Source organism: Sceloporus undulatus, chromosome 3 (assembly GCF_019175285.1).
Source record: "Sceloporus undulatus isolate JIND9_A2432 ecotype Alabama chromosome 3, SceUnd_v1.1, whole genome shotgun sequence".
Lineage (NCBI taxonomy): Eukaryota > Metazoa > Chordata > Lepidosauria > Squamata > Phrynosomatidae > Sceloporus > Sceloporus undulatus.
In genome coordinates, this window is record NC_056524.1 from 153329622 (window position 1) to 153357339 (window position 27718).

The following is a 27718-nucleotide window of genomic DNA, read 5'->3' on the forward strand; positions in this document are numbered from 1 at the left end:
ATGTCAGAAACCCAAGATTTTATTTGAACTTAGAAAATAAAAAGTTCAACAGTTCAAATAAGGAGGCATAAGTGAGTGAGGGGAATCTCTGAGGCAATAGTCAAGGGTACTATGTAAGAGATTACCTGTAAACTGACTAGGCTAGATAAGAGAGTTAATACAGGTCCCTGAGGTAATTTGCTGAGGTAAATTGTAGGGGACTAAAAAAAAGGAACGTTACAGTTTTAGAGCAGCTGGATTCGACAAATCCAGTGACCAGAAGTGTGCTTTGGTTATAGGATCTGAGTGAGAATTACCAGACACACAATATTATATGTGAATTTGGAAATAAAAAGTTCAATATTTTAAAATCTAGACGTTGATGTCAATAAAGTGATCTCTGAGGTATTCATGCAAGGGTATATATAGGAGATTGCTTGGACACTGACCACACCAGAAATTGGCTAGTCTCTGAGGTAAACGTACTGGGACAGAAGAAAACACACTTGAGGGGAGGGAAACTTTAAAAGTGATTCCTGAGGTAAACGTTGGTGGTAAAGTAAGGAATCACTGATCTAAGATTCAAGTGGATCTGTGTTATTAAGTAGAAACGCAGTCACATTTGAGTATTTCCTGAGGTAAAAGTTTTAGGTATTTGTAGGGAAATACTTAAAACATGCCTCCTAACAAAGTCAAACTTCCAACAATGACAAGAAACAGTGGAGAAAGAGGAGGTCGGAGAAGAAATGGTGGCTAGTCTTGACACAGTAACTTCTGAATCTCAAGAGAGTGTGGAGATTTGAAAAATTAAAAGATATATTGAAATGGCCAAAATAAAAGATCGAGAACATGAGAGGCTTTTAAGAAAACAAATGGAAAAGAGCATGGCTCATATTATCGAAATACAGGACATAAAGATGAAGACATGGGACTTAATGATAAGTTTAAAATCTAGCGTTACTGATATTGTCAAGAATAACATTAATGGTTTCCCTCTATATGATCCAAAGAAATTTCCTAAATATGTTACTGGAAGTAACTTTGATTTATATCTAGCCAGTTTTGAAAAAGCTTGTGATGATATGAGGATATCAGACAAGGAGTGTGATTTGATTAGGCTTGAGTTAAAGGAATTAAAACACATAAAAGAATTAAAAGAAAAAGAATATGAAGGAGAGTTAAGAGACTGAAATATTTGAGAGAAATAAAAAGAAAAGAATATGAGACACAGCAAAGAGAGATGGAGCTTAAAAACCACTTGAGAGAACTGAAGCATAACAAAGAGTTATGTGACAGTTGGAAACCTCAGGCTCATGGTCCACAACCAACTTATTGCAAGAACAAAGCCAAACCTCACCCTTAATATTCCACCTAACTTTCCCAACCCCCAACACTATGCAGTGTTACAACACACAGAACTATACAGATCAATATATATATATATATATATAACATAAAACAGTGATCATATATTTGCTGAATACATGAAGTGAATATTAAATAACTGGATATGCCTAATATTATACTTGATCTTAACTGGTTCTGATAGTCTGCCCCCCTAAAGCTCTAGTTCACCCCCTTTGGCTTGTCTGGAGGAGCATTATGGAACTCTTGAATCAACTTGTCAGCACTAACATGTTTACCATTTACTCAGCCAAGTCAATTGGGAAATGTTTCCACTGTACCAAATATTCTAATTGGCCCCGGTATAATTTATTTTTATGTTTTCAAAGTGCTCCTCTCCATTAATCAACCAAGGCAGGGGCGCTGTCTTGGGGTGGTGCATGTGTTATGGTCCACAAAAGTAATACAGCCCACGAGGGTCTACACGCTTCTCCCAGCCTGGCGGAAGAGGTCGCTCCCAGGTGGTAGTCTTGGTGTTGTGGTCCACGTAACAAGTACTGGTGGGACACCCCAGCCTAGGCACGGCTCAAGGTATGAGTTGACCTTCCACTTACCAAAAGGACAGGTGGTTCCCACATGCTCTACCTTACAAGGTTGCTTAATTCTTTGGACCACTGATGAAGACAATTGTCGAAACGCGTCTGGTCTTTTTTTGAATCTTTTGTACTCTTTTATCTGTTCTGGGCATACTGTATATCCCTTTCCATCCAAGCCTCTGTCTGTGCACTCTGTAAATATAATAATATTGTGTGTACTCATTTCTATACAAGGTGTGAGACGCAGAGGAATTGTTATAGTTTTGTATTATTTTGGGAATTGCAGTTTTCAAGCCCAGTTCTGCCTATTATCTTACTAAGTGTGGCTTACAAGCCAGAATAAGCCTCACAGCAGGTTTTAGCTCTTATTTTAGCATTTAACATATTGTTCCAATAAAATTATAGTTTTTTTAGCTTCATTCCCTCCCGGGGGAAACATCTCCAGATCATGTGCAGCTGGTTGGGAAGACTGGTTCCCAGGGCCAGGGGCTGATTCCTCTGCCCCAGCAGAGTCCTGAGTTGCACCCTCAACACAGCCACAGAGGCCACACCTGGCTCTTCTTCAGCATCACGGTCCGAGCTGGCAGACTCCCCATTCACTGTGCCATTCAGGGCGCTGGTCTGGACCTTGCCTGCTGGCTGGTGCCGAACTCAGGAGCTTGGACTTTGTTCCCCATCGACCAAAATATTCCTGGCTTCTCCAGCAGCTCCATGTCTTCTGGGGATCTGGTGCCTGTTTGTGAAGTAGCTGAACCTCCGTTGGAGTCTCTCCCAGCCACTTGTGACCCTTCCATCAGGATGCTGTCATTTGGCAGGCTTCCCACATCAACCGTGGGGGTGCGAAGATAAATTGTCAGTTCTTGCTCTTAATTTGCAAGTTCAAGGTCAGCTGCTTGTTCTCCACTTTCCCTTTTCTCTGCTTCAGCAGGTTGGAGAGGCTGACGAAGGCCATGCCCAGCAGCTCACTCCAGAGAGTGTGGCAGCTTCACAATTTGACGTCCAGATGGGACTGAGGCGTGACATTCAGCACAAGGCTCTAGTTCCAGAGCAGCTCAGAGCTCCCCACTTTCTTTGCTGTCTTCTTGGTCTCGCTGGGGAGCCCATTGGCCATCACCTCCACAAAGGAGGTGATCCGCGACTGGCAGCCACCATGCCCTTTGGGCTTTGCCAATATAACTTTCACAGTGAATGGAGATTTCTCTACAGAGAGCTCTGCAGAAGCCATTTCATCATCGGGGCCCTTCTTCTTCTTCCGCCTTCTTTACGCCTTTGAGGAGATGGAGGACTTTGGGCAGGAGTGAAAAGCACTCAGAATCCCTCTGGGGAAAAACAAATCACTGTGGGCTCCTGGGAGGGGAGCAAAAATAGTCCTCCCACCAGGATGATGGCTGGAGACTTGTGGAGATGACTTGTGGAGATCCAAAACTCAGGCGCTGAGAGATCCTGCAGCCGGGGCGGCCAGAGGCGGCAGAAGGTTCTCTCTCCCCCCTGCTAAGTCTAGGGCAGCACCTGGCTCTCCCTGCCTTCTCAGTCTATCAAACCGCTCAACACCAAAGAGGCAGCTGCAACATGTGCCCAGCTTGCAGGGCAGATGTGAGCCCCATCTCCAAGTGTTCCCAGACCCCCTTTTCGCCTTGCCAGGTCCTCAAACCTTCTGCTGTGTCTGGATGTAGTGGGCCGTGGTTGCAAGCTGCCTTCCCAGACACCTGCTTCCTTACCCCCAGGTCATTATTTCAACCATAAAGCATAAACGATTGAGCACTTTGGGGAGTCTCTTCTCATAGCCCCCTCTGGTTAGGGAAGGAGGGGTTGGTTTTAAAGTGGGAACTTCTTTCCTGTGCCCTTGGATTCTGCAGACTGTGAGAGTTGGATATATGTAGTATTATACTTGATCTTAACTGGTTCTGACAAGTTATTAGAAGAAAAATATGAGAAAAAGTTAACAGAAGAACTGGATGGTTTTAAAGAAAAGTTTAAAAACCAGTATAAAGTTATTAATACACTTGAAGAACAAATAACTAATCTAGAATCCAAAAACCAGAAGTTACAAGGTCTGTTGGAAGAAAAAACAGAATAAATTATTATTCTAAAAATGAATTTAGATACTAAAGAAAAGACGGTTTCGGAGTTAGAATATATCATTTCTGATATGAAACATTCCTCAAAAAGTGCTAATGAAACCCTACATAAATATGAAAAAGATAGTATCAGACTACAGGGTTTGCTAGATGAAACAAATGAGAGGTTTATTCAACAGAAGAGAGAGAAAGAGGTTTTAATACGAGAAAATAAAAAGTTACAAGAGCAACTATATGATTTAAAACAAGAAAATCAGTTTCTGCATCAAAAAGTCAATAAAGATCAGAGAGAACTTGATAACATAAAGTTAAAAACTGAAGACACAGAGATTGCCAGACTGGAAACTCTTTTGAAAAATTGCCATAAAGCCAATACACTAACAAAAGGATGGAAAGCGTTGTTTTACCACGTAAAAACGAAATACAATACTCTCCGACGTGAGCTTTCAATATAAAGTCTAAAAATTACAGACAAAAAGAAAAAGTAGAGATTATACAACAAGAAAAAGCCTTACAAGAACAAGTAAAAATAATAAATAAAGAGAAAAAAAATAAGAGCCATGGACACTGAAAATAAAAAGTCTAATGAGCCTGATGAAATATTGGCTGTGATCATTAGAGCTAAAAAAAGAAAATAATTTAGCCCCCCTCCAAAAAAAAGTCCTAAAAGTTTAAAACCGTTGGTAAAATCAGATAAGGAAAAAGACTCAAGGTTAAAAGAAAAACATCCTTACAGAGTCATAAGGACACAACATCATACTGTCAACTAGTTTTTAATAATAATGATAAAATTCATTTGTAATCCACCTCTTATAGAAATAGAGGACAAACTTCATAGATCCCAGCTAGATGAAATTTCTATACTTTCAGATCTGACATATATCTGGAAGCTATATATTAAATGGGACAGTGTTAAAAAACATGTAGTTTGGCAAATGGGTGATAAAACCCAAGAAAATGGTTTAGTTCACAGAGACTAGAAGAATCTTAAAGTCAAAGTTGAAAGAATAGATGTATATATACAGAACATGCTCACGTCTATAAACTTAACTGTCAAACATACTGGTGGTGACCAGATGACAGACGAGCGTTGGTGGGACCCCAAAAGCCATCACCCAACTGGAAAAGGAGATTCAACAGAGAAAAAAAGACCAAAGATCGTGATGAACTATCTAGAGAACGTGATGTTTTCAATAAGGGACGCTTTACAGTCTACAGAAGAGGATGTAAAGGTTGCTCAATGCACTCAAGGAATGTGGTACAGTGAAACAGGAAGAAACAAAGACTTTTTATCAGATGAGGTGTTAGGTCCACAGTCGGTAAAAAGAAACACATTGTCGGTTACAAGAACTGATCCAGAAAAAACTCCTGAGAAAGACAATGATATAAATGAGTTGATAGACTGGAAAACCAATGTATTGTTGTTTGCCATTAATATAATGAAAAACGGAATAGTTTCAAAGCCGTACTGGGAACGGGGAAAAGTGGTTGGAGCCAATGTTCCATCAATCTTCAATCTAGTAAGAGAGAGGTTAGAATATTGAATATATGGTTGGAGGATTTTTTTTTTAAATGGAACATGCAAAGGATCTAAAGTTGGAAGAAAAGGTTATTTAAGTGTTATTTAAGTATTAAAACCCAACAAGTGATATAGGGTAAGGATATGCTAAACTTATAAGAAAATTATGGTCTCCGGGACCAGATGAACTGCATCCAAGGGTATTAAAAGAACTGGCAAATGTAATATCAGAGCCATTGGCAATAATATTTGAAAACTCCTGGAGAATAGGAGAAATCCCAATGTTGTCCCCATCTTCAAAAAGGGGAAAAAAGAGGATCCCAACATTTATCGTCCAGTTAGTCTGACATCTATACCAGGAAAGATTCTATAGCAGATCATTAAACAGAGTCTGTGAACATCTAGAAAGCAATGCCATAATCACAAAAAGTCAACATGGGTTTCAGAGAAACAAGTCATGCCAGACAAATGTAATCTCTTTCTTTGATAAAATTACCAGCTTGGTAGATGAAGGGAATGCTGTGGATATAGTATATCTTGATTTCACTAATGCCTTTGACAAGGTTTCCCATGACATTCTTGCAAACAAGCTTGTAAAATGTGGCTAGACAAAGTAACTGTTAAATGGATTTGTAATTGGTTGACCGGCCGAACCCAAAGGGTGCTGCTCAACAATGGCTCTTTTTCAGCCTGGAGAGAAGTGACCAGTGGGGTCCCACAGGGCTCTGTCCTGGGCCCAGTGCTATTCAACATCTTTATCAATGATCTGGATGACAGAATTGGGACATACTTATCAAATTTGCAGATGACACTAAATTAGGGGGAATAGCTAATACTCCGGAGGACAGGATCAAAATTCAAAATGACCTGAATAGACTTGAAAGCTGGGCCAAAGCTAACAAAATGAAATTCAACATGGAGAAATGTAAGGTACTGCACTTAGGGCAGAAAAATAAAATGCACAGATATAGGATGGAGGACACCTGGCTTAAGGAGACTACATGTGAAAGGAATCTAGGAGTCCAAGTAGACCACAAATTGAACTTGAGTGAACAGTGCGATGTGGATGCTAAAAAGGCCAATGCAATTTTAGGCTGTGTCAATAAAAGTGTAGTGTCTAGATCAAGAGAAGCAATAGTGCCACTGTATTCTGCTTTAGTCAGGCCCCACCTGGAATACTGTGTCCAGTTCTGGGCACCACAATTCAAAAAGGATGTTGAGAAACTGGAGCATGTCCAAAGGAGGGCGACTAAAATGGCGAAGGGTCTGGAAACCATGCTGGACCTAAGATAGCAGAATTTTGAGTACAGCAAATTCTCTCAATCCAAGTCTGTGGTCGAGATGTCTACACATCAACAACTTTTATTGTCAGTAATGGAAAACATATATTTTCCATTATATATAGATAAAGCCAATTCATTACATATATATAGATAAAGCCAATTCATTACAATGTACATAATTTTTACATTAGGAAGGAAAACTTCTGAAACAATGGCATACTCTCACTGATGTCTAAACTATGTAAGAGACTGAAAACAGCCTTCAACATATTTTTTAAAATCCTTCAAACACAAATCACTTCCCAAACAAATCTGTTCCAGATTTCTAAAGAAACAGAAAATTTTATAAACTTGATTCTACTTCCTTGTCAGTTGTGTTTGTGTTTTTCCCTCAGATGAACTCTTTTAAATATATATATATTTATTACGGCACACAGCCAGCACAACGATAAAATACAATCCAATAATGACCACTTATACAGACATAGAAACTCTAACATAATTAGCCATAATTAGACTTCCAGAGCTGTGACTGGTGGCCATTCTGGAAGTCTGTCAAGATCTATATGGCAGGCCATATGGCTATCTTGAGATTGATTGTATAGTTTCCAATAGTATTGTTCCCAGCAGTCTGCAGAGATGTAATAGCTTAAATTTGTGGTATATGACCATCCATTGGATATCATTTTCCAAAATGTGCTTGAATCTTTATCTTTGGCTGCCCTTATTAAGTTCATCCAAGAATCTTTTAAAGCTTTTGATTTTTCTTTTCTTTTCAACAGTCTCTTGTATTCTTTCTTGAGGTCAAACCACTCAGGGAGAATTATTCAAGGATTCCTATATCTATATTCCCTATATTTCTCTATCAAGACCTGTTTTTTATCATAGCAGTCATGGTCAAACCAGTCTTTTGATCTATATGATGTATTAGTTTTCCTTAAAGGGTTTTTTTTGACTCATCAAATTCTTGATTGTTATATTTAACTTTCGGTAAGATTCAAAAATAATATTAGCAGAATCTGCATTTAACAATGACCCATGGAGGGCAAGACAATGGTTCAAGTTCAGAGTGTTTTTAACATTATTCTCAGCTATTTGGGTCCATTTAATGCCACAAGTTCTTAATTCTAGATTCCCAATAGGGAGGTTAGTGTATTCCACAAGATCTGCATGTGTGATGCACTTTAAAGTCAAGAATATAGGAAAGTGATCACTTTCTATCTGTTTTTCAGTCAGACACCTAGGCTGCAATGAGAGTAATTCATATGAAAGAGCAAAGTAGTCATTGTAGAGGATCCCCGATTAGACACAAAGGTGTATTCTCCCTCAATATCTCCTTCAATGGAGCCATTTGCTATTACTAGATTCATTTTATGGGCCAGTTGGGTGAAATATAAGCCTTTTAAAATAGACTGATATCAGAGTTTGTGTTTGGGTATATCACATTTCGAACAGAAACATACACAGAAATTGTCCAGACTCAACAAAAGAAACACATTAATGTCACAAGAGAAGGATTGTTGTAATCCATTCCTTTCGTTAAAGGGTGTGGTTATTACTTCCTGCCTTCTTTCTCCCTTGAATACTTTCTCTTCTCTTTCTATATTACATCTGCTAGTATATCTGCTATTATACAGAAGCCAAAAACAGCACATGAGGATGCACCCTTATTCTTGCAGGCTGGCTGAATTATGCCAGTTCTTTAGACATTGCTTCCGTGAATGGTTTTAAAACGCATATGACTTTGAATTGTTTTTTAATACAATAGTTTTAGAAAGCATCATGCTTCTGAACCTCAGTGAGCTGTCATTAAAGAGAAAATGATATAAATACAGATGGTATTTCCATTATATTGTGTTGGTTCTTTATAACTGTTTCAAATGCTAAAATACCTGGGAAATATTTTTGGCCACAAAAGTAGGGTCATGAATATGTGCACAGCAGGTCATTTCCAATCTGATGCCTGATGCTGTTGCATACAAATGTCATCATCCTTGAATGCTAAAAATGTTGACAGCAACATCAGAAGGGACTCGGGTTGAGGACAGCTGCTGAAGAGGGGAAATGGACACTCCTACATCATCTGCCAAATTGGGCATTCATTGCTATGCGCAATTTGGGGTTCAGGAAGCAATCCTAAGAGCCCAAGCTCTGTTCAAAATTTAATTACCTTTCGAAATGAGGAGGATAAATTACATATTAATAGCCATTAGGAGAAGGTTGCTATCAAGCAGTATGAAATAATTAAAACAATGCTTCGTCAGATTTCAGTGTTCTGGGATTCTTAGTTATGTGGTTTTTTTAATTTTTTTAAAAAATCTAGACCATTATCTAGTGTGAATATTCACAAAGATCCCATTTCAGTTCAAATGAGCTAGGTTCCCTGTACTCCTTTTCACATACTCATCCATAATCCTTCTACCTCTATAATATGTACATTTGCAATTCTTTACTCACCTATGCACCTAGAGCCATCTGGGGATGTATAATATCCAGAAGGACATTTGCAAAAGTAACTGCTAATAGTATTGGAACATTCTTCCCCATCACAGATTCCAGGGACTGTATTGCATTCATCAATATCTATAATTTCAGAAAGAAAGGGTGGTTTAAGTCAGTTAGTATCATAGTATGAAACAGAAACATTACTCAGAAATGGAAGAATTATTACATTACTGATTTACAATATTAATAATTATGCCAGTACAAAATTCTTCCTAATAAATATCAGCCTCACATTTCAGACTGTGGCCCAAAGAAGCAGCTTTTAAAGAGTGTATCCATATGCCAGGGATTAGTAGAAGGGAAAGATTCAAGATCACAGGATAGTCTTTCCAAATAGATGCCAAGCCCCAAATTTATTTTCTAGGACAGAAGCCCTGATTAAGAAAACAGCCATGTCAAGACAGTGACCACAGTGCTGCAAATTTCATTAAAATAAAAAATAAAAATCAAATTACCTATATTTGCATATACGTACATAATGAGACATCTTGGAGATGGGATAGAAGTGTAAACACAAAATTCACTTATGCTTCCTACACACCGTATATAAATAGTCTTTTGTTGTTGTTGGATGCCTTTCAAGTCATTTCTGACTTGTGTTGGCCCTAAGAATAAGATGAACCTATCATGGAGTTTTCTTGGCACAATCTGTTCAGAGGGGGCTTGCTCTTGCCTTCCTTTCAGGCTGAGAGAATGTGACTTGTCTGGGTTTCAACCACAGAATCAGAGTTGGAAGAGACCACAAGGGCCATCCAGTCGAATCCCCCTGCCATGCAGGAACTCAAAATCAACCCCTCCTCATAGATGGCCATCCAGCCTCTGTTTAAAAATCTCCAAAGAAGGAAACTCTCCCACTTTCCAAGGGAATGTGTTCCACTGTCAAACAGCTCTTACTGTCAGGAAGTTCCTCCTAATGTTGAGGTGGAATCTCTTTTCCTGTAGTTGCTCTAGGTCCTATTCTCTGAAGCAGCAGAAAACAAGCTTGCTCCATTTTGCTTTTCAGCCTACCTTGTCCTTTGAGTGACATGTAACCATTATACTGTAGCCTAGAAGTTTCAGGACTTCAATTCCCAAAAGTCCCAGAAAGCATGGCCAACACTCATGGCAGGAGTTGTCCAATAAGACCTGGAGGGCCACAGATTGCTCACCCCAAGATAAATGAAAAATGCATGTGCATCGGCATTAATGAGTGCACAATGCAGTCTTTTCCATGGAATATGAGTACATTGACAGTTTAGGCTTAATAAATGTATCATTTCAGGCATAAAGCACAGTTGTCAACTTTAAAATCTCCTTGAGCTTTAAAAAGTAATGCCGTTTACTCTTCTATAGTATCCATGCACATTTTTTAAATAAAAATGCTAAATAATGTCCAACATCTTCTGAAACTACACTTCTACCTGCTAAATAACTCACGGAGTATTAGCAAGAAAAGTATTGAAGTGACTGCTTAAATTAATTGTTGTCACAACTTCTCTATGTCCTAACAAGTCTTTTCAAACAGAACATCCATTCATTCCAACTGAAGCTCTGGTGCAGTGTGTACCTCCGAAACATAGTTGGTTGTTCCCTATACGATTCAATCTATGAGAACTTAAATATAGCTATAGTGCTGTTTGCTCAATGTGTGATGTATGGTACTTTAGTTCTGGAAGCATGAATGCTTTAAGGAAGATCCAAGTTCACCATTCCATTTACTTAACACAACCTGACAGTTCTGTCCACTAACTCATTAAATAAGAAAATCTACATTTAAGCAGATAAGGGTGATGCGAGTAAATCATCTTTCTTGGTACTAATTTAACTACTTTTTTAATTTGGCTTCCACTGATTTGTTCTATAGAACAGTGCTACTCAAAGTAGTGATACATGGACTGGTGTTAGTCCATGAGCTCATCATCTTTCAGTTTCTGGAGAGCTTCTTTGCAAATTGATTTACATAAGACAAAATAAAAGCAACTAAGTACTTGTGTAAAGACTACAGTATTAGTATTTTAGCTTTAACATTCAGGAGAAACTGTGAAATATTGCAAAACTTAAGAGTGATTTTACTCTCTGTTGTTGTGTGCGCTTTCATGTCATTTCCAACTTATGGCAGCCTAAGGCTGCCGTATCATGAGGTTTCCTTGGTAAGATTTGTTCAGAAGAGGTTTGCCATTGCCTTCCTCTTAAGCTGAGAGCATATGACTTTCCCAAAGTCACCAGTAAGTTTCAGAGCCAAGCAGGGAATCAAACCCTGGTCTCCAGCACTCAAACCACCACACCACACTTAATTCCAATTCACTGTAATGGATGACTCATTTAAGTGGTAAATATTTCCTTTCATGCTCCTAAATAAATCCGCTGGAACACATGTACAGTGCTGGATTAACCATAGTGATGAACAAACTACAGAGCAGGTTCCCTGCCAAATGTTCTTTGATGAGCGATTAAAGGAGTAAGGTGAGATCAGTAAGCATCTGCCAGAAATGTGAGAGAGAAGGAAGCATGGGCGAGTTGGAATGAAAAAGATGAATATGCAAACACATGTGTGAGGAAGGGAGTGGTAGAAAACTTAGGCGGGTTACAGACCGCCATATAGTACGTGGGTTAGGAAGGGGCGGTGCTTCCACACCCCGCTAATGCTAGTATGTGCTCTGCGTGTAGAAAATGGTGGTGGCCATTTCACACGGCCGCCGCCATCACTACGTCACAACCGCGCCACCTCCAAACGAGGCAGTGCAGTTGTGATGTATTGGGGCCGCACCAGGGTGCTTATGGCGCCCTTTCCACAGCCCCGGAAGGAGCTCCGTTACGGAACTCCTTCCTGCTTTGCGTCGCTGGATGCAGCCTTCAGATGGCTGCGCCCAGAGACGCAAGGGAGAAAGGGGCCAAGCGGCCTCTTTCTCCTCCTCCCCACTGCCAGGGGTTTTCCTTGGGGCTTGAAGCCCCAAGGACACCCCTTTCCAGGCTGCGGGGAAGCGGCCTTTTGCCGCTTCCCCGCAGCCTGCAAAGTGGCGGATCGGGGCCTCGGAGGCTGCCGGTCTGGCAGCTGAGGCCCCAATACACCAGGGAAAGGGGCAGGTGCAGGCCACCGCTTTTAGGCGGTCTGCAACCCGCCATAGTCTGTATGGGATTGGTTCTATACACCAGTGATGGACAAGGTGCTCCAAACTCTTCTGCAGATGCAAAATATATTTCAACAGATCTCATGCATGCATGCTTCACCACGCTTCTATCCAGTTCTGAAGCAAAATACTGGTTGTGTTCACACCTCACATAAAACCCAAAAAAGACTCCTCTTTTCCCCAAAAAGGGCGGGTTACACACCGCCATTTAGTACGTAATGAATACGTACTAGGGTTAGGAAGGGGCGGTGCTTCCGCACCCCCCTAACCCTAGTACGTATTCTGTACATACAATATGGCAGCGGCCGTTCCACACGGCGGCCGCCATATTTACATATCGGACGCTGTGCGTCCGCACGTGTCGTGGCGTCTATGACGTCGCGGGTCCGCGCCAGGCGCCTCGTGACGTCATAGATGCGCCGCAGAAAGAAGCTCCGAAATGGAGCTTCTTTTTTGCTCCGCGCGGGAGTCGCGCGGTTTGGCTGCTGCGGCTCCCACACAGAGCAAATGGCGGCGGCGGGGAAGCGCCGCAAAGCGGCGGTCTGTAACCCGCCAAGGTCTCCCATTTTTCTTAAATGTCCTACATTTTGGGCTAAATTTTATCCTACATTTGTCCCATATTTTTGCTCTAAATTTTGTCCTACATTTTGTCCCAGTTTTTAGTAGAGAATTATGGCAACCCTACGGGGCCCTGATGCCAAAATCCAATTATATAGAGTGGTGTGGAAGAATGATGTCCCTTATGTACAATGGAAAAGCCAAGATTTGCTTCTTGGATTTTTAAAAATATATATTTCGAAGCCATGGAGGGTGGATATGGAGGGTCGGCCGGATCTCACAAAAGCACAAATCCCAGAATCCCATAGCATTGAGCCATGGCATTTAAAGCCGTGTCAAACTGCTATATTTCTTCACTGTGGATAATCCCTGCATTGTTAACTAAAAGCAAGTCCCTTTCAACTAGAGGAGGATTATTTGTAGGCAGACCTCTATACAATTTATTTATTATTTTATTTATTTTATTTATACCCCACCCTTCAGCCCTCAGAGCAGATTACAGTTATTATTATTATTGTTATTATTAATTAATAAACAAAACACATTGTTAATCACTGATGTGCTAAAACACTATTTGCTGTTGTTGTTACAGTTAGGAGGAAGCTAGAAAAAGGAGGACAGTTTAGTAGCACTTTCAGGACGAGTGAATAGAATTCAAAGATATAGCCGTGTTAGTCCCTAGAATCGGTACGTAGAGAGATCTTGTAGCACCTTTGAGACTAAATGAAAGAAAGAAATTGGCAGCATGAGCTGTTGTAGACTTCGGTCCGCTTCCTCAGATGCATTTGGTGGAGTGGAAGCCAGGTACAAACATATTTATGCCATTGGTATGGGTGGATGTCAATAGTTCTGCATCGGCTTTTGTGGGCTCCGCTCCACTAGTGCAGCACCAATAGGCAGAAATGTATACAAAGGCAGAAGTGTGAAACATAATAGAAATACAAAGGATGCAGTCATGATGGTATGGCAAGTATCATCCGCTTAATGTTGTCCGTAAAGCAAACTCTGGGCCAGCTCTGCTGTGCTCTGGGCCCACAACAAACTCCAGCTTCCAGAATCCCATAGCCTTACGTCAGGGCAGTTAAAGTGGTGCCAAACTGGGTTATTTCTCCAGTGTGGATGCAACCCTAGGAATCCTTGCCATTAGCTCTTGTGGAATAATATTACAGCCCTCCATGAGAGACCCACAGATGAGTGCATCATGTATTTTTGTGCACCTTGGTTGTTCCAATAAAGGTATCACTTTGGAGCCTCCTCTCCAAAGTGATACCTTTATTGGAACAACCAAGGTGCACAAAAATTGGATGTTACTGCACTTTGAAGATCCCACATGATGACTAATGTGGAAGTTCCTTCTCTATTAGAACCCATGTGGCCTCCACCGTCCCGTCTCTCCCTGCAGGAAGTCTCTATGGTCTCCCTACTTCCGGTTGCCTGTTTCCGAGGAGGTGCCTTCTCTCCCTGGCCCCGCCCCCAAGCTCTTCCCCCCCATCGCCCCGCCTTTCCTCAGCGCTCTCCTCTCTGATTGGCTGCTGAGCGCTCCTTCCTCCTTTTCTCCCTTCTCTGCTCAGGAGAGGCCGCCAAGATGGTGAGTTCCTCGGGCGGCTTTGCGAGTTTTCCGGAGAGGCCTCCTTCAATCCGTTTCAATCCTTCGCCATCCTTTGCTCCCTGAACCGGGAGGCGGCTGAGCTCCCTTCAGCCCGGGTCCCTTGTCCCTTCGAGGCGGATATTGCGGAGAAGGAGAGGCTCGGAGGGCCCCGGCTCCCCTTCTAATGCGCAGTGGCTCTCTTTAAGGGGTTTTGGACTTCAGCTCCCAGAATCCAAGGCTATTGGCCAACGTGGCTGAGGCTTCTGGGAGTTGGAGTCCAAAATTCTCTTAAAGGGCATTGGGGACCACTGTGATAGAGCGAAATGTGCTACCTTTGTAATGGCTCTATTGCTTTCCTGGCCTCCAGCTGAGGTTGGACTGCAGCTCCCATCAGCCCTGGCCAGCAGTTGGGTGTGATGGGAGTTGTAGTCCCATAGCTGCTATAGGGCCACAGATTTCCCATCACTTTTGCATAATTAATCTCCTTTTCATTAACTCAGGTTCATTTTCCAGGTCCCTCGTTATGTTATATATCAGTGGCTCCCAAACTTGGTTCCTCCATGTGTTTTGAACTTCAACTCCCAGAAGCCCCAGACAGCTTGGCCAACAGTCAGGGATTCTGGGAGTTGAAGTTCAAAACACCTGGAGGGCCAACATTTGGGAACTATTGGAAATCTATCTATCTATCTATAGACAGAGATAGATAGATATAGATATAATATGTTATTTTCCCCTGAGCCTGGAGGATAATTATCTGTGAGCCACCTTGGGTCCCTTTCTGGGGGAAAGCTAGCATATAAATGAAATAATAGTATTAATAATAGTAATAACAGTAATATTATCGTAATAATAGTAATAATAATAGCTGTGTATACTCATTTTTTATAGTTAAAATGAGGCTGTTTGGGTAGATAGTGTTGCTAGATACTGAGAAATAGAAATGAATGTGAGTCAGCCCTGGCCAGCAACCAGGTCTGATGGGAGCTGTAGTCCCACAGCTTCTAGAGGGGCACAGATTCCCCATCCCTTTTGCATATTAATCTCCTTTTATTAGCTCAGGTTCGTTTTCCAGGTCAGTTGAGTCATTTATTGTTTTTTCCCTGAGCCTCAAAGATAGGTAGGTGTCTATGCCCATTTTTTCATAGTTAAAAAGAGGGTTTTTTGGGGGGGGGGACTTAGGTTTACTAAAAGCAATGAACTAGGAATGAATATAATAATGGCCATCTGGATTTTATTTGTATTGCAGAATGATACAGTGACCATCAGAACAAGGAAGTTTATGACAAATAGACTGCTTCAGCGGAAGCAGATGGTAAGGAGATGCTTTTGGCATTGTTTGTTTCTTTCATAATTGTGGCCTAAGTTGGGATTCTGGAAAGTTGGTCTTTATGTTGAAACTTAGTTTGAACATGTTTCCTAAGTAGGGCTTGTTTTTTCGGGTTCAGTTGGCATTATATTTTAATATGATTGTTTTATTAATGTTCTGTTGTACTTCCATTTTCATACTGTGCGGTACCACTGAGATACTATTTTGTATTGATCTAGAACATTAAATTGTAAGAAGTATCATATTGAGGTTGCTACACAAGTCTATATGAATGAGATAATCAAGCTAACAATCTTGATGTTTTTCAGACCAGTACTGTCTCATTATCACTGTGTTATAAATATGTATAAAACCTGAGCAGAACACTGTTTCTCAGTGGTTTTGCCACATACAAGCCACAGCTAACTGTGGTGGTGATAACTGATTTTGCATTTTAAATTTTGAAGTCCCTCTGTGAAGTATTGAGGTGTAAGTTAAATTTATTGGATGGAGTCCATATGTAGAAATTGATTCTTTTTAGAAAATAATGATTGCAATGTAAAGATACATTGGTGTGTTCAGAGTTTAGCACTGGACCTTGATGTGCACGTTCTACATAAGAATGAGCTTCTAGCTTTCTTGTACAACTGCATGGAAGAGCAGCTTAAGCATAGATGTGGAAACCCTGCTTCATATGCCATGTTTTGCCCTATCTTAGTCATAGAATTTAATGGGTGGTTCATGCAGTATCTTCCACTTGTAAGCGCCCCATGTTTTTGTAACTGTTTTTCAGTCTCTTACCATACTGCCTCAAAATCATTATGGATGAGTTGAACAACCTGACTGTATCTTATGTGGAGCTGTCTAAAAGCTGGTTGTCTAAAAGCAACCTGTGTATGTAGGACGAAGGAGCATACATGCTTAAAGCTTGAGATACTACATATTTATGGCTTGTATATGTGGCACAGTAATAATGTTGTGGATAGTAATATTTGTGACACTTGTGTGTGTTTGAAAATATTTTGCTATCACAAAATACCTCAAGAATTTAATGATTTGCCAATGTTGTTTTTATAGGTAATCGATGTTCTACATCCTGGAAAGGCCACTGTCCCCAAAACCGAAATCCGTGAAAAGTTGGCTAAAATGTACAAGACAACACCAGATGTCATTTTCGTCTTTGGCTTCAGGACCCATTTTGGTGGTGGGAAGACAACAGGCTTTGGCATGATCTACGACTCCCTGGACTATGCAAAGAAAAACGAACCAAAGCACAGATTAGCCAGGGTACATTCCTTCATGTTTGCCTGCTACTGATAGGCCAGTGGTCATGCTAAAATTGTTTTTGCTTTTCGGGGATTTACTGTAAGGGACCAGATTTTTAAATTCTGATTAGATCCACATTGGTTTTTTGTATTTATGGCTCAAGTATGATCACTTAAACTACTGTTTTACATACATATTAGATTGGCATTTAATCGGGGTTGGACTCGATGGCACTTGTGGTCTCTTCCAATTCTGTGATTCTATGGCTCTTCGGACAACATAGCCTTCTCCACATTATCTTCATAACAGTCCTGTAGGGCCAGCACATCCAAATTCAAGCCCCTACCCAGTCTTGAAATTCACTGGGTGATAGTGGTCCAGTCACATTCAGCCTAACGTACCTTATTGGGTAGTCATGAGGTTAAAGTGGAGGATGAGAGCCATACCCTCCATCCTATTTATAAATAGTAAATAAAATAAATCTGTTAGTAAAATAAACCTGTGAAGTAGATTAGGCCAGTGTTTGTAAGTCAACTCCTTTTCTCCTGATTCTAGTAACTCTACTTAGATTGTTATGCTACCTCATATTAAGTTATGGGTTTTTTGTTTTTGTTGGGTTCTTTTGGTGAAATGGGATCATTCTGTGTACCCACAGAGTTAAAGTGGGCACATATAGTAGGTTGAATGCAATACAGGTTTCCAGTACAGATGCATTGTAGTGTACTGCTGGTACGAGCTGTGTTGGGTAAATATGATTAGATGCGATCCATAGTAAGTGGAGGTACCCATGTGTGTTCTCAAATGTCATTAAAATTGGTAATCCCATGATGTTCAGAGCATGTACTTTGCTTGCTTCTATCAGCATGGCTTATATGAAAAGAAAAAGACTTCAAGGAAACAGCGTAAAGAACGCAAGAATAGGATGAAGAAGGTCAGGGGAACAGCTAAAGCAAATGTTGGGGCAGGCAAGAAGGTAAGATGAACCACTCCATCCTCACAAATACTGATTACTATTGTAAAGCTATTATTTGTTTCATCGGTAAAGTAAATCTTCTGTTTTTTTCCCCCCCAATTTCCAACTTCTGGATCACAGAAGGTAATTCTGAGATGCTGTGTAGTTCTTAGCTCCCAAAGTAGTTCTATTTTGTGCACCCTGTTGCTGCTTCATAGATAAAGCAGTAGAACGATACAAGTGTATAATCTCCAAAGTCTTCATCTGAAGATGGAATGTTTTGGAGCATGTCTTTCCTTTTTCCTCCCTTGATTGCACCACAGCAGTAGTTTTGTTACCTAACCTTCCTCTTCAAATTTGTTCATACTAAACGGATTTGAAAATCAGAGTGGTGGCAAATAGAGAGCAAAACGAATACTCACTCATTAGTATGTTAACACAGTTGAAAATACATAGAGCATTTCAACTGATTGCAACCTTTGCTTAACAAATAGTAGTATACAAAGTGATGTAGGAGATTAATTTAATAAAGGCATGACTTAAAATGGTCGTTTAAGCATTTGTGATTCCTTTAGAAAGACAGTGTAGACGACAGTTTTTCATTAAGTTTGTTTGAATTGCTTTACATAAACTCTTTTGATTACTAGTAACTTTTTACTTTCACCTTTCTTTCCTACTTTCTTGGAATTCTTATTGATCAGAAATGAAGTGTCTAGCAGGTACTGAGAATTAGCATGGATGTGGTTGTATAAATTATGCATCACTTGCTTGGTTTCCTATTACTCTCTGGCTCTGTGTGCTTTTTTGTATTGGAACAGGATTTCTCTGCCTTTATGTATGTTTGGTTTCAAGTATAAGATAGTTTGCCACATTCTTGGCCAGCACCGGTTGATCTATTTAGAAAAATAAATCTTCCTACAGATAGTATTTTGAAGCTTGTTGGTTGACCACATACTGTACTAAAAACTCAAGCATGGTCTTAAATTTCCAAACTCTACGTTGCATGTTACTACAACAGCCTTTTGGAAAGTAAAGGTTCATAGTGAAGGGCTAAAATGAATGTTAATACTGTCTAGCACAGACTCATTGAAATTAATGTGGCTGATTAATTATACCTAACATAAATAACACTTTTTCAGTGGATCTACTCTAGGTAGCACTAATAAAGTATATGAGCCTTAGTCTAAACTATATGTCAAGCTAAGTTATGTATAACACACCGTTCTAAAGATTTTAATAAATTGGCTGACACTAACAGTACTGGTAACTGATTGTTAGATAATTCTTCCACTGTATGGAATAGCAATTTTTAAATGTTATACTTAATTTAACTGAAAGAATACAAACAATGGCCTGTTACAGACAGCCAAAATAAAGCTGCTTCGAGTCACAGTGGAGGTATGGTGTTTCAATGATGCATGCGTCCTAAGAGTCCAGAAGTTGCACCAAAGCCACGCACCAGCCCTAAGAACTGGAGCCTGGCTTTGGTGTGGTTTCTGGACTCTTAGGACGCATACATCATTGAAACACCATACCTCCACTGTGACTCGAAGCAGCTTTATTTGGGCTGTCTGTAACAGACCAATAAGATTGTTAGCATTTGTAACTGAATCCTGTTGAGAGAGGTATCCAGTGAACATTCTGTTAACATCCAGTTGAGCATCCTGTAACCCTGCTCAAAAACACATCCCTTGTCCAACTTAAACCTCCCCTCCAGATGAGAGCTATGTTGGAAATCTTTACACCAGGAATGCAGTTTTCCTTTTGTTGTGAAGGTATAAGTATAAAAAACATGCCATCTTTAGTATTCATGTGTATATATAAGAAGATAGTTTCTGGTTAAATATCTGGAGTCTTATAGAACATCTTTTAAATCATTCATGCAAGATACCTTCACAAGCCTATGGTTAGGATACTTAAGTCTTTGAAGAACTGTGTCTTAGAATGTCAAGTTTTAGAAGTGAACCTTTGTGACTGTCCTGAGGTGTCAATGAAGCTGGGGTGGGCAGCTTCAGATCTAGAGGCCAGTTTCCACCTTTTGAAGGGTCCCACCATGACAAATGTTGAAATACAGTTGTCAAAGTGGAAAAAAGACCTAGGTTCTCCTTTTTTGCCTACATCAGGGATGGGACTCATGTATTTATCCACATGCAGTTCTCAGTAGCCCAACCCAGCATAGACAATGGTGAAAGAGGCTTGTCCAACAGCATGATCCCTAATTCTGGTTTAAAATAAGCAAGTGTAGAGTGCACACTTAATTTTAAGGGAGTAGTGTTCTTCCTAGAACCTGAAAGCATTCATCCTGTGGTAAAGGCTGAAAATTGAGGGATGCTGTGATCATATGTCTTTCAGTATGCTCTTACCTGAGCTGTATTCCAGTTTAAGCAAGATGTCGTAAGTAACTGTATCATAGGTATCATATGAGAGGATGTGATACCATATTACACACTGGACTGTACATATGTATTGAGCTATTGCCTTAGATTGGCTTTCTTTTGTAGGGTACTGGGCCAAAATAATATGTTTCATGCTCTGGTGTTTACTTCTCAAATATCAATTCAGTAGGTTTGTATGGTATTTTCTTTGGAAAAAGGTGGCATCTGACATAATATTGGTGGCCTAAACAGTTCTTGTGTCTTTTTTTAAAAGTGTATGCATAAAGATATACTGACAGACTTTCCTTCTTTTTACAGTGAGCCAGCCAATGGACATACAGCAGGTACAGTTACCTTGGGTTCATTGCTCAGTGGCCTTCTTTCTGGATAGTCACTTGGTGGCGAATTCCTTCTAAAGCCTAATGATTACTTTCCCTCTGATTTTCTACTTTAACATGACACTTACACATGTCTGAATAACTGTCATAAATATATGCATGGGGCTTATTTTTTGAGCTTGTCTCAAAATGGTCTTTCTTCCAATTTATGGCTTTAAGTAACTTAATGTGTTAAATTAGTGACATTGCTTAATATAGGGTTCTATAACCTTATCCAGGCCTTAGAGAGGAGCCATCTGAGCTACCATAGATGCCTGTGTATACTAAGATGAGCATGTGTATAATGAGGGCAGATTGGGGTTTTGCTATGACTTGTGGATAAGCTGAGGGTAAATTAGTGGCATGTAACAAATCTTTTCCTTGCCTTTAAAACCTGCATAGAGGGAACATACTTATGAAGAGCTAAGGAGAAGGAGAGGATCTGTTTTTTTGAGAGGTTACAGTTGAGGAGGTGTAACTGGCATAGCTGATACAAATACAGGTAGGGAAGGGAATATAAATGACAAAAAATATGACAATTGGTCTGAAAAGGGGGGAACTAGAAGAGCAAAGAAAGCAACCTGTCCCTCTTCGGAACCCAGCACAAAAGCAGTGACAAGAGACAGAGGCGCAAAGCCACTCTTAGCTGCAAAATACATTTTCACCCTATTATTTGACCCTTCAACAAACCAAAGAAAGAAAGCCAGCCCTCCCTCCTCTGTCTTCTTTTTCAGCAGGGCAGTGTTCCGCAACAATGTGGGGGAGCCCAAAGAGAGACTGCTTCTCTGCTGCAATATTGCAATTGCCATTTTTAATAGATGTATACTGGAGAAACCTGCAGAGACTGTCAGGCCTCCTGAGGCTTATATGCTCCTATTAAAAATGGCCATTGCAGTCTCTCTTTGGACTCCTCCATTGCTGCTGAATGATGCTCAGGCTGAAAAAAATAGTCAAAGAAGGAGGGAAGGCTATCTTTTTTTCTCCAGTTTGAGCAAGGGAGATATAATGGGATGCGAGTGCTGCTTCCATGCCAAGAGTGGCTTTATGACTCTGCCTCCTACCACTCCTGTAGTGAGTCCCTAGTAGAGGCAGGTTGCTTTCCTACCTCTTTCCACCCCCACCCTGTTTTTTCATGCCACATTCTCATTCTATTTCCTCATTTATATTCCTTTTCCTATCTATATTTGTATATATGTAGACATTTTTACGATCAGCTATACCAGTTACACCTTCTCAGTTGTAACCTTCTGAGTATCTCACCACTGCTTTTGCGCTTGGTCCCTATTCCAGCATCGGTATAAGCTGGCCCAGTTTTTTGGGCTTGATTTTTTGTCAAATTTTCAACTTACACATGAGTATATATAGTATTTCAGTGCCACAGCATTTCCTCTCCATTTTTAAGAGAGGAAAACACTGCTGAAAAGATCAAAAGCAAGAAAACGTAAAAATGCGTGAGACCTTGGAAGTGCTATTCAGTATTCTTTCTAGCCTTCCCTTTCTATCATTTTCACAATTTATAAATTACAGGAGGAGGGATATTTTTTAACTTTATAAGATATAACTGTCTTTTATTGTGTAACATCAAGACTGACATTCTTTTTCTTTTGTTTCTTACAGAAAACCTAAATTGTGTTGCCAGAAAATCTCTGAAGATTTTATTGATTTACCAGTAGCTCTTCAAATAAATTGTATAAAAACTAAAACCTTGGGTTCCTTGAGTTTTTTCCTTGATGTATAGAGGTGCTCAGATGTGTGAATGTTATCAATAGGAAAACCAAAAACATGATTTTTTCCATAGTAGTTAATCAGATTGTTTATCCTGGGGTGGGCTGGTTCTGTAACCTGGAGGGCTGCATTTAACATATCAGCACTTTTTAACACAATATTTGGTTGGTTGTTGTTGTGTGCCTTCAAATCAGTGATTCAGTGAATGTAAACTTTAAAACAGTGGTTCCTGAACTTTTGTCCGCCAGATGTTTTGGACTTCAGTTTCCAGGATCCCTGACTGTTTCCTAAGCTGGCTAAGGCTTCTGGGAGTTGAAGGACAGAAGACTTGGAGGATCAAAGTTAGGAAACCATTGCTTTAAAAGCTGGCTGTCATGCCAGTAATCCAGTGAACCAACTCTGGATTTTCACCCAGATTTTATAGGACCTCTCCAATGTGTTGAACTCAAACCTCCAAATAAGGCCTATTTGGAGGTTTGAGTTCAGCACCTTGGAGAGGGCCTATACAATCTGGGATTGGGTGAAAATCCAGAGTAGGTTCACTGCATCACTGGCATGATAGCCATTTCCTGAGAGGCACACTTGAAGATGTATCTTTCTGTACATTTGAATAATAAGTCCCTTTCTGTTCCCTAAGACTAGTCTGCAGTACTAGGTAACCGATGCTATAGAAGGCCACTTGTTGTGTGCCTTCAAGTAATTTCTGACCTATTGAGACACTAAGACAAACCTGTAATGGGTTTTTCTTGGCAAGATTTGGTCAGGGAAGGTTTGCCATTGCCTTCCCCTGTGGCTCAAAGCATGTGATTTGCCGAAGGTCATCTAGTAGTTAGGGCCAAGCTGGTAATCGAACCCTGATCTCCAGGGTCATAATTCAGCAGTCATGTACACGATACAGACATATACACGATACAGAATAATTTAAAACCTTAACAAGGCAACAAATATGCAACACACACAAAGACTTTTCCATTGTTAACTGTCCTCAAGTCAACTGACTTATGGTTACTGAACGAGAAGACCTTCCAAGTCACCCTATCATCAACAGCTCTGCTCAGGTCTTGTAGACTCAGAGCTGTGGTTTCCTTGATTGAGTCTCCCCATATGTAATGCAATCATCTTCTTTTCCTCCCGCCTTATACCTTATCAAGCATTACTGTCTTTTTTAGTGAGCCATGTCTTCTCTTGATACTGTATGTCTAAAGTATAACAATCTCAATTTAGTCCTCTTGGCTTCTAGGGAGAGTTTAGGTTTGATTTGCTCTAGGACCCATTTATTATCTTTTTAGCAGGCCACAATGTCTGCAGAACTCTTCTCCAGCACTACATTTCAGAGGAGTTGCTTTTCTTCCTGTCAGCTTTGTTCACTGCCCACTTTTCACAACTATATATAGAAATTGGAAATATAATCACAAGTCCTAACTTTAGTATTCAATGTTATATCCTTACACTTCAGGAGCTTGTCTAGTTCATTCACAGCTGCCTTTCCAAGTCCTAATCTTGACTGCAGTTTCCTTTCTGATTAGTGACAAAGCCAAGGCAAGGAAAATCTTGAAACTATTTTAATGTCTTTGTCATCTGCTTCAAAGTTATGTAAATCATTTGTGGTCATTATTTTGGTTAATGTTCAACTGTAAACCTGCCTTTACACTTTCTTCAGTAATAGTTCCACGTCTTTGCTATTTTCTGCTAATAGTATGGTGTCATTTGTCTCTTAAATTGTTGGTGTTCCTTCTTCCAGTTTTCATACCTCTTTTCTCCAAGTCTAATCCCGCTTTGTGTATGGTAACACAAGTGATAAAAGTGATAAAGTGCAGCTTTACTTGATCCCCATGCCAGTTGGAAACTATTCCATTTCTCTATTCTGTGGTGATAGTAGTTTATCCTGAGTACAGGACAATCAAAATGTTGTGGTACACACATTTCTTTAAGAGTGATCCATATTTTTTCACAATCTGCACAATAAAAGGCATTAATATACAGAGGTACCCCGGGTTACGAAATTAATTCGTTCCGCCGCCGCTTTCGTAACCCGAAAAGCTTTCGCAAGCCGAAAACCCATAGGCGCTAATAGCGAAAGCCGCGATTTGGTGCGAAAAAGCACCGAAAAGCACCAAAAATGTCTTTCGTAACCCGAAATAACCTTCGTAACCCGGAACAGTTTTTTTAATTGATTTTTTTTCGTAACCCGGAAATTTCGTAAGGCGGCGCATTCGTATCCCGGGGTACCACTGTAATCGCTAAAGCACAGGCTGATTTTCTTTTGAAATTCTTCAGAGTGCTCCATTATTTAGTGTATATTTGCAATATTATCCCTAGTGCCTCTTCCATTTATGAACCCCATTTGGACATTGGCTTTTCTTGGTCCTTATATGGTAGGAGTCTTAGTTGTAGAATGTTGAAGACCATTTTGCCTTCATAAGGAATTAATGAAATGGTCCTGTGTGTGGTAGGTTGAGTGCCACTGCTCTAAATTATAGGGCTACATAAATACCCAAAAGGCACTAGAAACTATGCAGGCTCAGCCATGGTTAGTACTTGGATGGGAGACTGCCAGTGAATATCTGGTGCTGTAGGCAATATTTCAAAGGTAGGAACTGGCAAAGCCACCTATTCCCCTCCATGAACACATCATACAGATCTGGGTCATCTAGTAAATGCTAGTGCTATAAAATTAATTTTCTTTTACTTCTTAGGCTTCCTTTTCAGGTGTCCCACAGTTCCATGTAATTGTATAAAGCAATGGTTTTCAAACTCTTTTGAGGAAAACGGTTTTTGTGGAAGGTTACCTAAGGCTCTTCCGTGAAGTCAGTATTTGTGGATAAGCTTCACAGAATGATATCTTCCCTTCCCTGCAGCTATTAATCTCCCTGAAATGGCAGCAGAGCGATCAATGTGTTTTAGGCTTCATTCTCTAGTCATGCCAGGTAGGGAAGAGGAGCGTGTTCTCCAAGTGAACTGAACATGCCTTCAAATATTTTGTAGCTCAGTCGGGTTTTCTGACTGACATTCAGGTGCTTCTCAGCAGGTGATGAATTATAAAAGTGGTTCCCTGAAAGTGGGGAATTTAAAAATCACCAACTTAAGCATAGGAGTATCTTAATATTGAAGTAAGAGTGATAACTTGAGTTATCACTGCAAAACAGTTTTAGCAGGCATACAAGTCCCCTTTTCCTTCTCACATTTTCCTTTGAAATTGCTTTTCAGCTGATGGTTCTGATCTGGTAATGATGCCTCTGGGGCCTAATTAACAGGAAAATGGCAATTAGGTCTTCATGCCAGAGCTTCCCAATGTGTTACCTCTGAAGTATCTCACGCACTTGTGCTAACACATTAACTTTTGCAAGGGGGAGCTTTTCTGCTAAGGATGAAATGGCAAAAAGGCTAAATTGCTACTTTCTAGAAGAAACTTTTCTGTGGCCTGTGCACTTTCTTGCTTAATTTTGCTGCGGCTGACAAGTTTTTTGTGGGCTTGCTCACAAAATGGGGAGCTGCTTTGCCCCTGAGTTGATGAAATACTAGAGAGTAGGTTGTTCAACAATGCCCTTAAGTGACTGTTTTGTTAAGACTTGGTTTAGGAAGGTTTTCAGCTCATCTGGGAACACTGTACCAAGTAGAAATTGGGCTGGTAAAATTTTGATTCCTCTGTTGCTGCATCAGACTATGAATTGATATGGCCTTTCAGTTTTGAACTGGAGTGAGCAAGGACTTTTTGCTATATGGGATTTCTAGAGTCAGGTGTGATGTGTAAGAACATGCTGAGATTCTAAGACAGTACAGTCAGCCCTCCATATCCACAGATTTTTTTATCCACGGATTCAAGCATCCACAGCTTGCAAAAATTTCAAAAGTATGTAAATTCCAAAAAGCAAACTTTAATTTTGCCATTTCATATAAAGAACACCATCTTACTATACCATTGTATTTAATGGGACTTGAGCATCCATGGATTTTGGTATCTATGGGGGGTCCTGGAACCAACCCCCAGTGGATACCAAGGGCCCAGTGCATTATGTTCATGTCCTCATAATTTCGATGTTGCAGAGCTAAAAACAAGAAAGATGGGCATCATTAGGGTAGTGTGTGTGCTGTGGGAATACTGCAATAGAGTGTATTGTCTGGATACATTTCTAAAATAGAAAGAGTCATAAAATTCTTCAGTACCTTCACATTCCACTTTCATATGTGCTCTTCCAGTTCTGACAATACGCTAGAAACTGGGGGGAGCCTGGTGATATCTTGGAAGAGCTGCTGGATAAGATCTCTAGAAGTTATGTACAGTAGGCCTTCAATAGTCCTGCATAATGCTTTGCACAGCTCCAAGCATTCCTACTGCTTCATTTACATTAGCTGCTAATTCTTACAAGAGAACCAGTATGGTGTGTAGAGGGAGACCAGGATTCAAATGTCCACTCAGTCATGGAAACCCACTGGATGACTGAGCAAATAACACTTTCTCATTCTCAGAGGAAGGGTAGGTCTGAACAACTTCTGCCAAGAAACCCGTACCTTGTCCTTTTCCACTAAGAGCAGAAGCAATGAAAGCTAAGCACAGTAGTGAAAACAGCAAGAAGGATTGTGAAAAAGAAAGGGGCTACAAACTATAATGCAGCAGATTTCAGTATTTGGGTATACACCCTGATATACCCTAGCCTAGCCTAAGATAATCTTAGACTTGAATATACAGGCTTTAGGCTATATATTTGTTGCTATTTGCTTTCAAGTTGACGTTGACATAGGGAGACTGAATAATAGATGCCCTCTGCCAAAGAGCTTGGTCATCCATGTCCCTGCTGGAGTTTTAGAAACTTAGGGCCATTGCTTCTTTGACTGAATCAATCCAACCAACCATACTGCATTCTTCCTCCTCCTTCCCTCTCTCTCTCTGCTTAGCAGTCTTTATGACAGTAGCCCCTTGGTATCCACTGGGGCTTGATTCCAGGATCTCCCATGTATAACAAAATATGTGGCTACTCAAGTCCCATTAAATACAATGGCAAAGTCAAATGGTATCTCTTATATAAAATGGCAAAAACAAAGTTTGCTTTTTGGAATTCATGAATTTTTAAAATATTTTCATACTGTATGGTTGAATCCATGGATAAAGAATCCGTGGATATAGAGGTCTGACTCTTATTTAGTTCCAGGGATCTAAATGCC

At 40.2% G+C, this 27718-nt stretch overlaps 1 protein-coding gene across 3 annotated transcripts; it reads left to right on the plus strand.

Annotated features, from left to right (window-relative positions):
- The first annotated feature begins 14465 nt into the window (after positions 1-14465).
- RPS24 (ribosomal protein S24) lies at positions 14466-22536 on the plus strand. 3 transcript variants are annotated; one of them, XM_042459973.1, is made up of 8 exons: positions 14466-14557; positions 15804-15869; positions 16941-17150; positions 17992-18102; positions 18223-18225; positions 18783-18800; positions 20775-20800; positions 22451-22536. In XM_042459973.1, the coding sequence occupies exons 1-6, from the start codon at positions 14555-14557 to the stop codon at positions 18786-18788; spliced, it is 399 nt and encodes a 132-aa protein (XP_042315907.1). In that variant the 5' UTR covers positions 14466-14554; the 3' UTR covers positions 18789-18800; positions 20775-20800; positions 22451-22536. The 3 variants fall into 3 exon arrangements, with proteins under 3 accessions (XP_042315907.1, XP_042315908.1, XP_042315909.1); XM_042459974.1 differs by lacking the exon at positions 18223-18225; XM_042459975.1 differs by lacking the exons at positions 18223-18225; positions 18783-18800.
- The last annotated feature ends 5182 nt before the right edge of the window (positions 22537-27718 follow it).

Bases quoted from the DNA above. Each gene is read 5' to 3' on its own strand.
- RPS24 (XM_042459973.1), top strand. The intron at 15,870-16,940 runs GTAAGGAGATGC...TTGTTTTTATAG, and splicing joins TGCTTCAGCGGAAGCAGATG to GTAATCGATGTTCTACATCC. The intron at 17,151-17,991 runs GTACATTCCTTC...TGCTTCTATCAG, and splicing joins CAAAGCACAGATTAGCCAGG to CATGGCTTATATGAAAAGAA.